At 34.7% G+C, this 13151-nt stretch overlaps 1 protein-coding gene and 1 pseudogene across 1 annotated transcript in view; one reads left to right on the forward strand and one right to left on the reverse strand.

Annotated features, from left to right (window-relative positions):
• LOC143640119 (transport and Golgi organization protein 1 homolog) overlaps positions 1-7062 on the forward strand; it is a 39472-nt gene extending 32410 nt beyond the window's left edge. The window contains exons 19-28 of the mRNA XM_077108049.1: positions 1152-1253; positions 2102-2162; positions 2277-2312; positions 2389-2456; positions 2568-2668; positions 2852-2989; positions 3759-3827; positions 3931-4007; positions 5612-5774; positions 6743-7062. Of these exons, the coding sequence (XP_076964164.1) occupies positions 1152-1253; positions 2102-2162; positions 2277-2312; positions 2389-2456; positions 2568-2668; positions 2852-2989; positions 3759-3827; positions 3931-4007; positions 5612-5774; positions 6743-7062 (1135 nt within the window). The remainder of the gene's footprint in view (positions 1-1151; positions 1254-2101; positions 2163-2276; positions 2313-2388; positions 2457-2567; positions 2669-2851; positions 2990-3758; positions 3828-3930; positions 4008-5611; positions 5775-6742) is intronic.
• A 4595-nt stretch (positions 7063-11657) lies between these two features.
• Positions 11658-13151, reverse strand: part of LOC143388238 (ephrin type-A receptor 6-like) — a 339823-nt pseudogene continuing 338329 nt past the window's right edge.

Raw genomic sequence — 13151 nt, forward strand, 5'->3', positions numbered from 1 at the left:
CTTGGCCACATACGTATATCTTCACTGACTTTTTAGCTTGGATCCCTTCAAACACAATTTTATATTCTTATAAAGATGTTTTGATTGTTCTTAGTGCTCTCAGACTAACTCTTTGATAATTGGAAACAAAATTCTCTCTGTCCTTCAAGATTCAGTTTTCTCCATATTCTTTCTTAAGCCAGTGGGGAAAATTATTATATTCCTTTAGGCATCATTTATACCTGAAACAGTGAGCTCTTTTATTCTTTAGCATCTTACAAGGTAACTAGTATATTGTAGCCACTCATAAAATACTTGCTGAAGAATTAAATGAGAAGCTATATAAGAATATATAATCCCCTTTTTCTATTTGGTATCAGTAATCCTTTTTTACTGTAGTTCTGATTTATGGAAAATTAAGTTTCAAGTTAATTATCTTTTGAATTGGAACTATGGCTAAAGTAGTACAAGGAGAGCAGAAAATAGTATTTTTTAAATCCTTAAATGTGGCTACCTTTGTGTCAGTAGATGAACATCTTGAGTTTCATGATCAGAGTTAAAACTTGTCAGTAGATAATACTCTGATAGTGGGTCAGTTTAGCTTCTTTTTCTGGTTGATAGACATTATCAAAACTCAGATTTGTCTTTTTGCTTAATTTACAATTCTTTTGAAATAGATATCTAAAGTGTGAAAAATGTTCTGTGGTTAATTGCATAGCTAAAAGATATATTCTAGATTTTTTCTTTGACTGACTATATGTTTATTATGGTACCAGTCTTGGATTGAGAAAAGAGTTCCTCCATGACAAAGATATACTTAGTGTCCTATCCATGGCAGAAACGAGAAAAGAATTATCCCCTGCTTTATCCTAATATGTTTAATTATGTTAGGTTGATCAGTCCTGATCTTCCACATTGAAGTAAAGTGAGTTTTTATTATCTTACACACAGGAGACTTGCCCTTGGGGCACATGTTGTTTTCACATTTATTTTATTTACTGGTAAGTAGAGAATTAAGAGGAGAAGTTAGAAAATGTAAGTGATTTGCCAGAGTTTGATTTATGAAATTGCAGGTTTGAATTCCTATTTTATGTGCCTAAGCATTTTATAGAATTGTGGGAAGTGATATTCACAAAGAGAAACTTTTGATTTGATAACTGGTTTTATTTTAGGAAACAGAGTCAAGAAGAATGTGAGAGACTAGAAAAAGAGCAGCAGCTGTCAGCTGCAGATGAAAAGGTGGTTTCCGCTGTACAGGAAGTTAAAAATTACAAGTGAGTTCAGTTTCTAAAGGAGGGTGTCAGTGTCTAATGAATTAGTGTTAGCTTTCTTTTTAATCTTTTTTTTTTTACATTATGAAGATAGAAGAAAATAGCATGGAAGTATAAATAACAAGAGGATATGAACACATTCAATTCACACAGGAGAAAAAATAAATTTCAACTTAACAAATGAAAAATGTTAACAAAAATTTACTTGTACCCAGTGGGCAAGACCATAGGGAACTTGGTCAATGCAAACAGTTCTGGGGGTTTTGTATGTTGTAGTAATTCTTTAAGAAATCAGTTTGCTGTGTGTTATATCAAGACCCACAAAAGTGTGGCATTTGATAGACCTTGGAAATCTTCTATGGATATAATTTGAAAAAAAGAAAAAGTTTTAAGGAGGAAGATATTTCTAGCAGAATTACTTGAGAACACACTGATGAACAGTTAAGGAAATTATAATTTATCAATTCAGAATCTCTAGCAATTAAATGATAAAGAAGTTATTAGTATTAGGTTTTTATTTTATTTATTTATTTTTGGTGCTTTACTACTAAGCTACATCCTTAGACCTTTTTTTTACTTTGAGACACAGGGTCTCAGTTGCATAGGTTCCCACTTAATTGCTGAGACTGACCTCGAACTTGTGATCCTCCTGCCTCAGCTTCCCAATCATTGGGACTACTGGCATGTGGCATTGCACCTGGCCTGTAGTATTAGTTTTGATCACACTGGATTCATATAACTATAGAAATGTTTTTCTTATGTATGATAAAAGTCTTTAAAAGTATAGCTGATGGAATAAAGGGAAAATGGTCAGAATGTTTCAAATTTTATTCAATTGTTGTAATTCTTAGGCAGAGAATTGAAGAGATGGAAGAAGAATTACAGAAAACCGAGCGCTCATTTAAAAACCAGGTAGTAATTAATACTGTCCTGTAGTTGCAGAATTCTTTGATATCTAATACAGACAATTATAGGCTATAATAATGAATTCCTAAAAACATTTTTTTAATGTGTTGTCTTTTTCAGATTGCTATGCATGAGAAGAAAGCTCATGATAATTGGGTAAGATTTTTTTCCCCTTTTCTTTATTTTTTGCATAGTCTACCGCAACTGAATTTGAATATTTTCTCTTTAATAGCTCAAAGCTCGTTCTGCAGAAAGAGCTATAGCTGAAGAGAAAAGGGAAGCTGCTAATTTGAGACAGAAGTATGTGATTTTTGGTATCTTACTGTATGTTTTATAGTGTTTTAAGGTTATGCTAGATATTATCTATGATTGCTGTTTCATAATTCAGCCCATTCTTTCTCAATATTCAAGACTACTGGAAATGACCCAAAAGATGGCAATGCGGCAAGATGAACCTGTGATTGTAAAACCAATGCCAGGGAGACCAAATTTACAAAATCCTCCTCGGAGAGGTAGGGGGCACTTTGTAAAAGGAGCTATTTTATTTCTTGGTGCAGAATGTATGTAAATTACTTTTTATTTCTGTGTGTAATGGTTATGAAATAATCTGAATGATTTGCTAAAGCGGGAGGTGTGGGGGTTGGTGTCAGGGAGAAGGCTGCCTTAAAGTAGTAACACGGCATTGTTGTCTTTAGGTCCACTGAACCATAATGGCTCTTTTGGTCCATCCCCCGTGAGTGGTGGAGACTGTTCCCCTTCACTGACAGCAGAGCCAGCTGGGAGACCTCCTTCTGCTACTATTAATCAAAGAGATATGCCTAGAAATGGTTTTGGTGAGCATTTATATGTTGCTTTATACTAAACTACTTCAAGGTTTTGTTTTTTTTTCCCTTTTGAATATTCTAATGAAAACATAGAATTTGGGCCTGTACAATATATAGAAGATAATTTCTTACTTTATCTTAATGAATGTTTTCTGTAAAATCTGTTCTAGAATAGAAAACATTTTTTTTTCCTCGAGGTCCCTGTATTGTTTTTTTCTTTTAAATTTTACACTGTGAAGTGTAAACCTTTATCTTTAAATTAAATCTCTATGGTGTTCCTTTTCCAAATATTATAAAAGTAGCCTTAAACTTTATGTAGCATACATATTTCCAATATGAAATACTGAGTCTTATTTCCAATTCTAAATAGGACTGTAGTCTTGGTAAGATTGGAAGTCAGGTTATACAGACTAAAGAAAAGCCAACTTACACATACTTCAAGTCTGTAGCTTAAAGTTTAGGACCAGTACGTATTAATTTGCTGTTCTATCAACCCAAGGCAGTTCTTTATTTTACTTAAGTCTCTTCATAAATTGTGATTTATGTATTGGGCAACCCATTTTTTTTAATATTTTTAATTGTAGATGGTGTGGTGCTGAGAATCAAACCCAGTGCCTCACACATGCTAGGCAAACACTCTGCAACTGAGCTACAACCCCAACCCCTGAGCAACCCATTTTTAATGTTGCTTTCTAGTTATTGTTGAACCCTGACCTGTCCACCAGTGGTTTATTTCTTCTGAAAAATACATACAAGGGCTCTGATCTTTTTTCCCAAGGGTCAATGGATGGACCTTTACCTCGTACTCAATGGTCTTCTGAGGCATCTGGGAAACCCGTTGCCTCTGGTAAAGAGACCAAGTAATTTCAAAGAATCTGTAATTGTGGATGCAGGATTTTTATTCTCTTCATGTTAGAATAAGTCTGAATCCATTCTTTGATCTCTAACAGACCCAGGATGTGGTCCAGCTCACATGAACAGCAGCTCCAAAAGTTCTTCTCCAGCTAAGGTGACGGATGAGGGCAAGGTAAGTTCTGTAGTTACTGTGAATCACGTGGTCGTGCAGGAACATGTTGCTTTCCTACAGTACTTGCTCTTTGCTTTATCCTTCTTTGTGTTCTATTTGTACTATCCCATTTGTTTTTTAAATAGCAAACTGTTCCCCAAGAACCTGAGACCCCCTCAGTTTCTACCATTACTTCTTTAACTGAGCATCCAGTTGGAGTAAGTACTTAGAGGTTGAGAACTGAATTGGGTTTTATTCTGTGCATTTCTGGGAAGGATATTCAGAGCATGACACTGATCTTGTTTGCTTTAAACTGCATGCAATATTGAGCTTACTTTTCTCCTTGAAAATGTGGCTTAAGTGTGTACAACTATAATGAACTACAGAATGTGAAAAGTTATCACTCTAACTTTATATGGTGTTTTGTGTTGAATGTTCTAAGGCAAAGTAAATTCATTATAAATTATATAATTCATCATTTTTATTTTTGTTTGGAAGAATGCTATTTAAGAATTTCTCCATTTGTGCAAACCCTATTTTGAGTGATTTGAATTAGATTGGTATCAGATTTTCTGAAAGTGAAATACTCTTTCAGTGCAACAATGATAATCTGAAATGACCTCTTGAGCCAGTCCCAAGCAATGGTCTCATTTGTTCACATAAGTGCATTCTCTTGTAACTGTGTTGCTATTATATCTGGTAGGTCTTCTGCAGCTCTATAATAAAATAAATTTTTAATTGTTTAGTTTCAAACTCACTACTCATAGGAAATGATAAATCAATATTTCAAATGGTGTACAGTAAAATGAAAGTAAATATTAAAGCCTTGTCTTCCTAATTTGTGTATATAGCATTGTGTTGGAAAATACTTCTCAAGTTCCAGTGTATACATATTCCAGGAATATACATTTCTGGAGAAATCTAAGGGCAGCTTAGATAAGACCCCCAAACCCCTTTGTAGTAGAAGATTTAAAAGAGAGCAAACACCCGTTGTTATAGAGGAGTAGAGGTGGGAAAAGCATGGCTTGGAGGCAAACCTGGGATTGAGACCCTTTAATATGCAGTGTGGCCTTCAACAAATTATCATAATCCATTTGCTTTTGTTCCCTCTTATTTAAAACAAGACAGTCTACTTAAAGATCTCAGAGGTTGAATAATTATGAAAGACTTACTGAAGATACTCTGAATAGTAGCTATTATTACATGGGTACAGAATGTATTTTTCATTTTATTCTGTTCATTCTTAATATGGAAGTAATGAGCTACTGTGATGAAAGGGAAGTGATGGGGGGAGGGGGGGGACTCCCTTTGAAATAGGTTGTAGTGAATACAGCATGACATACTGGTCAGAAATCACCTCTGTTAATAACCTCTGCCAGTCCTCTTGCCTTTCCCTTTCCTGTGCAGATATAATCACTAACAAACTGCTCCCTCTTGTGGAATCCTTCTAACTTCTGTAAGCTGTCAGTGGGAATACACAGGAGGGGTGGGTAGAGTTTTGTTGCACTGATGGTATTCTCTGGACAGGTGCCTGTTTTGGGTTTTAGCTTTTATCGGTGTTGGTACTTTGTCTTAATACATAGGAATTTTAAAACTTTTAACTGCTTTCAAATCTTAAATTGCAGGTTAATATGGCTATGAAAGGGCCCCCTCCTTTCTCAGGGGTACCCTTCATGGGCCCCCCTATGGAACCCCCAATGGGACGGCCTCCACCACCTCCCTTTTGGTATGGACCGCCATTTCAGCTCGGTGGGCCTTTTGGACCTCGGCCAATTCCTCCACCATTTGGTATGATGATCTGAACAGTAGTGATTGACTTATAAATCACATTCATCTTTCATTTCTATTGCTTGCTAAAACAGTTGGTTGCTATCTCAGGTCTTAACAATGAAAGGATACAGCTGAGTACATTTTAACTTTTCCTCCAGTTTTCTGGGATATATGGGACACTACATAATCTTATACTGAGATAGGCAATAGCTATCTCATAGACAAGGATAAGGGGCTATATAGAGAAAAGCCACAAATATTACTTCTGCAGATGTTTGTTGAAAATATGTTGATATGCACTGCAATAGATGGAAAGGTGGATGAGACACATGCCATAACTTAAAATTTTGTCACAGATATGAAAATCCTATAACATAAAGTTTGTAATCACCCATAATGGAAGCATAAGCAGTAGGTTATAGAATATGGAAAAGGAAAAGTCAAACCCTCCTTACCTTGAGAAAAGTCAGAGGGAAGTGTTAAAGAGGAGGATTTAACAGTGACCTAATAAATGTTGCTGATTTAATTAGGTGGCTGTGGAAGGCCTTTTCCAGGGGGGCATGCACCTTGATTCTGATGGCATGTGTAAAGTCCATGCTGAAATACTTCATGAATTTTTAATGGATACAATAATAAATAGTGGGATTTCCTTTTATCAAAATTTCTTTGATGTAGTAAAGTTCTTATTTCATAATCTATCATCTTGTCATGGTAATACAGTACTTCCAAATATAAATGGAGCTCTTTTGAGATAGAAATAATTCTGCAATTATATAGTAGGGAAAGAAAAAAGATAAGCCTGGAGTTAGGTAGAGCCATGTTTAAATCCTTAATATGTTGCTTCATGGCTGGTTGGCCAGGCTATAACCTAAACTTGTTCTATTTCAGTTTGCCTCATCTGGCAAGTCAGGATGTTCACCAGTTGATGAAATCACCCAAGTTCAGAAATTTCTGGGTATTTACATCACTTCCTTTTTATTTTCCAGGTCCTTGTATGCGTCCACCAATAGGCTTCAGAGAATATGCACCAGGTGTTCCACCTGGACAATGGGATTTGCCTTTTGACCCTCGTGATTTTTTTCCAGGACCTGCACCATTTAGACCTTTAGGCTCATTTGGCCCAAGAGAGTACTTCATTCCTGGTGCCCCATTACCACCTCCAACTCATGGTCCCCAAGACTATGGGCCACCACCTGCTGCAAAAGACTTAATGTCTTCAGGCTTTAAAGATGAACCTCCACCTACACCCGATTCTCAGAGTAGTGAGGGCTGTTCACAGGCCTTAAAACAGGGCCCAAAAAATTAACCTCTGACACTTAGTCAGAAAGTGGACTATGAACTATTCATTGTGTTGAAGGATTATTGGCTTGAAAATATAAAAGTTTATTTTAAATGCCTTATGTTTTTAGAATGAAGCTGCCTTGGCGCAGTATACATTTGGAGCCAAAATATTTTCCCCCTAAATATCCCCCACTTAAACTAGAGTATCCTTCCAACTTTAAAACGTGCAATAAGGAATACCTTTGTTTTAGTTAATGTAGCATATACAATTGCTAAATGATTTAGAATGTCATAATTATGTACATTTCCTGTGGAAATGCTTTAAGAACATGTATTTCCATTATCCTATTTTTAGTGTATTCCAGTTGATAACAGAGAAATGGTGTTTTATAACCTTGATTTTTCTCTTTAAATATCTGGTCACAGAGACTGTTATGCTAAAAATGTTTACTCAAAGATCATAAACTTCATTTTCCTTCTTGCTGAAGTTCTTTGTTGTAATAGTTCATAAAAAATTGTTTATTAATATTTCCCAAGTGTCTGTTGATTCATTGGATCGTCATGAGACTTTGTGCCTTTGGGGAAGCATGTAAACTCACTCTCAGAACTGAAGATGGTGACTTGGCAGCATATTTCCTGTTGCTCACTGTTAAGGAGGCTGGACCTTGGTCAACTGTGGACTTATACAGAGGAATTTCTTTTACTTGTGAGAAGTCTTGTGGCTCTATTTTTGTAGCACATTCATGTACTTTTTTCTAACCACTGTTCATGTGAGAATGGTTTTCTGAAAATGAGTTTACATTAGTAGCAAGAGTTGTTTGACCTGAAGTTCTACTGCTTTTGCCATTATTGCATTATAACAGTAAAATATAGGGTGGTATGTTGTGTCTATAAAAAGTAAGGAAATTAACCAACAATAAAAATTAATTTAAAAAAAAATAATAAGGAAATTTCTTTAAAAAAAATGTACACACACACTCTTCTCTTTCCCATACCTTGCCACTGATTTTCAAGGAATATGATAAAAAAATTAGAAAAGTATAATCCTCTGAGAAAGAATGAATGAAACTCTAAGGCTTATAATGTCTTTAATCAGCAACTATGGGCTGAATTAAATTCTTTTTTTTTAACAGATACTCAAATATATTTTATTTAAAAATCAATTAAAGCAAGTCCTGAATCTGTAACTACTGTCTTTAAAACAATGTTCCTAACAACTAGCTCTCCAGAGCTGTAATTTTAATTACAGCAATTTTAACAGTACATTTTAAGAGGTTTAAGATTTAAATAAAATTATAAAAGCCTGGTACTTATGTTTACTGCTAGACCACATTCTTCTATTCTTTACTAGAAAGTAATAGGATTGTTGAAACCTAGAACATATCATTGTTCTTTTTATGTCCCCTAAGTATTCTCAAAATAGGGGCAAAAGCTTCAGTGTGAAACAAAATCTCTGTGAAACAAAATCTCTAAACTTCTGAAGATGACTCAGAATCAAAAAGAATGAGTCCGTTAGGAAGAATTCAATCTACATAGCCTCCATTTAATATCAGAAGCAGCAGCTGTGTGTAAGAGGAAAACCATATAATAGCTTATGCCATTTTTAACCATGTAAAATAAAATTTAAGTCACAAACACCAATTTTGAATGTATCTTTCAACCTCTACAGGACACAAGGCAATGCTGAAGTTACTATAACTTCTAATTTTAAAATAGCATTTAAATAAAGGTGATGTCAGCTAGGAAGATAGATTTTCAAGGAAAGCCAGATTTATTTTTTTATTCAAAGCAACAGTAGTTTTCCCTCTAAAGCCTTTTTTGTATTTATTCTATTAGTAAGCTATAATGCATTCTACGTAGTTTATCTGAGCAGTTCTGAACCCACCCATAGTTGCCTCTCCTTACATCCATCTGATTGTACCACTTCTGTAGCAAAGCCCAAGGTAGCTGCCCATATACCAGTTGTGAGAGAATACTGTCCCTTGATTCAATTATACTTTTGTATCTCAAAAGTTTTAGAAGTCCTCTCCAGCAAATTGTGTTTGAGTTTAGTTACTAAAATCATTTCATTTGTGAAGCAGTAGTGTTTCAACCTGAAAGTATTACTGCTATAGTTGTAATTATTGTCCAGTGACTCATACCCTCCCACACTAGAAAGTAAATTTAAACAACTAATTTGTGAGATACAGATTGTTTTGTGTTAATTGCTTCAAGATAAAACCACCTTTTTTGGCAGGGGAGGTTTGGTCATTCAGGTCTGAATTAAAGCTAAGCTAATGACAATGTTCAATTTAAGTTTGTTTAATGCTGATGAAAGACATTCATACAAAGCATCCTTTTTTTTTTCATATAACCCCATTCTTTGGTGGCAGCTGGGGTTGTGGCTCAGTGGTAGAGTACTTGCCTAGCACAGGCAAGGCCCTGGGTTTAATCTTCAGCATCACATAAATAAATAGAGGTTAAAAAAAGCATTCTTATGTGAAGGATGCTAAATGTTTCTTCATATAAATTATCACTTTGAGGGGCTGGGGTTGCCTGTGAGGCACTGGGTTTGATCCTCAGCACCACATATAAATATAAAGGTACTGTGTCCATCTACAACCAAAAAAAAGGTTTTTTTTAAATTATCACTTTGATATACATGTTTTATAGTCTATGAAAAAACAGAAAGAACAATGTATCAGTTTTGCTACATTTTAATAGTAGATTTTAAGGGAGCAACTTCAACATCAGTAACATCAAACAAAAAGGTACTGAGTACTCCACAGGGTACAGATTGCTGCCAAGCACCTTGGAAAGCATGACATGGAGAAGATGAGGCCCTTCTCTTGAGAAGTTTACAGTCTAGAAATTTTGACTACTCAGAGTTTCAGTTGAGTGAACATTTTATTAAGGCAAATTCTTCATTTCCTAGAACTACTGTAAACTGAACTATTTTTGCACTTGTGAAATTAACCCAATTCAGATGAAAGAAAAGACTAAATTTGGTTGAGAATTCTTTCAGCCTCATATAGTTTTATTAACATTCATCTAGTAAACAAAATTGACCTAACAGACAACTGAAAAATTAAAGACTAGATGTCTTGAAGTGCAAGGGCTAAAATAACTGTTATTCGTTTTAAAAAGCAAACAGATGGTATGATTAGGGTTTACACTAGTTTAAAAATAGGCCAAGTATTGCATTCCCTTCATGCATTGTTCATTTAAAATTGTGAATATTAAAATACATGGGTTCTACATGTAACCCACAAAAAAGCTCCTCACAAAACTTTTATGTTCTGTGTATCAAATATCCACCTTGTGTACTATGAAAGATTTATTTATGTCTCATCATTAAGTTAAAAGTAATGTAAATGGTGAAATTACAATAGGCTAATGATCTGCATATTTTCATATGAATGTCAATATATCTAAATAGGAAATAAATGGCAGTTGTATCTACCTATATTTAAAAAAATAGAATATCTTTCCAGATTTTGCATACCCATCACTTTATAAAGACAAGGTATGCAGGTTTTAAGGTTTCACTATCAGTTGTCAGAAAAACAGCAGTTGTTCCTGCAGTATCTCATTAGCATCTGACTCAATTATATTTAGATGACATGATTTAAACCCACCCAAAAATTTGTAATTATTCTGAGAGAGATGGTTTTAATGTTAACCCTAGAATCATTAATGTTAACCCTAGAAACAATAGCAATGTGATGTAGAACAACTAATCAACATGACTAAAAATATGCTTACTTTCAGAAAAACAATCTGGTCATCTGGAAAAAAATCACAGCTACAATCTGGGGGGCACTCCCCTATAAGATATTGATCTGGTCAAGGCACACTATTTCTAAGTAGAACTATCAGATAAGGGTGAATTTAGTCCAGCTCTAAGGAACAGCCTATAAGACAGACCATAACTGATCCAATTTCCTTTCAAAGCAATCTGGAACTATCCTACCCAATTCAATTCAAAAGTTTGAAGTTAATTCAAATCAAAAGACCATATTGGAGCAAAAGTGAGCAAATGTGTAAACTCTAGCACATTCTTATTGCTGTATTTTAAAGTTTGAAGATGAGCATACCTACTACAGCAGTATTGTTCCAGGAAGCAGGGTAGGAACAGTGGTAAATTAGGAAAAAGACTATTAATTGCAGAATTAATAGAAAAGTAAAAACATGTTTCAAAATCTACAATAAACCTTGTATCCAAAGGAGTCATAACAATGAGGTGCTGGACTTTAGTTCTGTGGTACAGCTTTGCAATGGACTCACTGGCCTATAGGTACGGCTCACTTCCTGCCTCCTGAAGGATGAATATGCTACCCAGAGCTATGATGGTTTCTACTGAGTGGTATAATTCACAGAAATTCCACATTACTCATGTCAGAATCATTCCTTGTGCAAAGTTTGATGTAGATGAAGATAAAGTGGTTTCTTGGTCAATAACTGCAATTTCTTTCTTTTAAAGTCAGTGGGTTTCTTGTATCTGTAACCACAATAGAAAGATGATTGTTTAAAATACTTTGATGATTGATTTACTCCAATGTTACATTCTAGATAAGAGGGACTAAGAAGAAACATGAACTAGTAACCATTAGTACAGTATGAATCCTATATGTATGTCACTTACAGTTCTATTACAATTGGCCCAGGTTTAATCTCATCCATCTCCATGAAAGCAAAACACTTGGTGCTGGTAAACCTTTTTTTAGGCTTGTAGTGTTTGAATTCAAAGAAGATAGCTGCACCTAAGGAATTAAAACAAACCACATAAGCCAGAGACTACACATTTCTTATGTGTCACCAGAAGCCTATGATTTTACAAAGTAACATGTGTCAAACAGTCTGATGACACAACTGTTGATAACTCACTGTGGCTGTCACTCCAAACTCTTCTACCATGTCTGAGTGACATTTCTCCATATCATTTAATTCTACAAAGTACAACAAAATTGTATAGCAAGAATGTAAGTTATGTACACAGGTAGAATCATAAACTACCAAAGAATATAAAATATTAAATACCACAAGAAAAACAGAAGTTACTTAAGTATCAGCAGTACCTATAGAAATGGTTTCAATAAGCACCTATATTACAATAGAAATTTAAAAGATTTCCTTTGATATTTTATTTCTCTCCCTCCTGAAACCACCATGCCCAGATTGTCCTTTCCATATTCTTACAAACTAACTGCCAGTTATAGTATCTTTTTACCCAATGCATCTTATTGAAAGAAAAAAAATAATTCCTGAACTGTTAGAAAGTAATCATTAGGTTCCTAAAAGGACTTAAGGTAATTATTAGAGAACCTGCTTTCCTTAACTCTGTATTATGAGAAATACTTCCCTGTCAAATAATATTTAACCACATTATTACACAACTAGATAATGCAACTGCTAATTCTCATATTTTAAAAAAATTGTTGATTTGACTTTAAGTCAATATTCATAACTATGTGAAATAAGATCTTGTTTTAAGTACACTATCAACACAAACCCAGATAAGTACTTTCCTTAAGAAGTCCTTAAGAAGTCAGTAACTGATAATTACAAACCTTTGGTTAATTTTTCAATATGCTTCTGGAGCTCAATGTCCACATTAAAATGAACATATTTATCTTATCTTCTTGAAGCCACAGGAGTATCTTGCACAGGAGTTAAATCTATGCCATTCAGATCTGGAGAAACAAATAAGTTTCTGCTTATGAGCATTCACATATGCAGACGGAAAATCTAGAAACTGCAAAGGTTACAGTTCCTAAAGAGGCATGGAAAGAGCTGAGAGGAGATTCTCAGGCTAAGAAATTCCTATTTGGTGTGAGCAAGTATGTGAGAGTTGTTGAAGTTCATGGGGTATGTGGAGAGAAATGAATATAGACTGGATAGGAGTCCTCATGAAGGGGACAAGGAAGCCTTTACATGGCCAAGTGGACAAAACTTGATCTTCATAGTGAAGTGGTAAAAAGAACAAACATGTTTTCCTTAGGGAATAGCCCATTATATTTTTCTATGCAAAAAAAAAAAATCTGGAGTATATAATTTGCCACAATGGAGCTCTGCCACCAATTTCTAACTTTGATCAAGTATATGGCTTATTTAGAAAAGCCTTTAAACCTAACC

This window comes from Callospermophilus lateralis, unplaced genomic scaffold, assembly GCF_048772815.1.
Source record: "Callospermophilus lateralis isolate mCalLat2 unplaced genomic scaffold, mCalLat2.hap1 Scaffold_122, whole genome shotgun sequence".
In the NCBI taxonomy this organism is placed as follows: Eukaryota; Metazoa; Chordata; class Mammalia; order Rodentia; family Sciuridae; genus Callospermophilus; species Callospermophilus lateralis.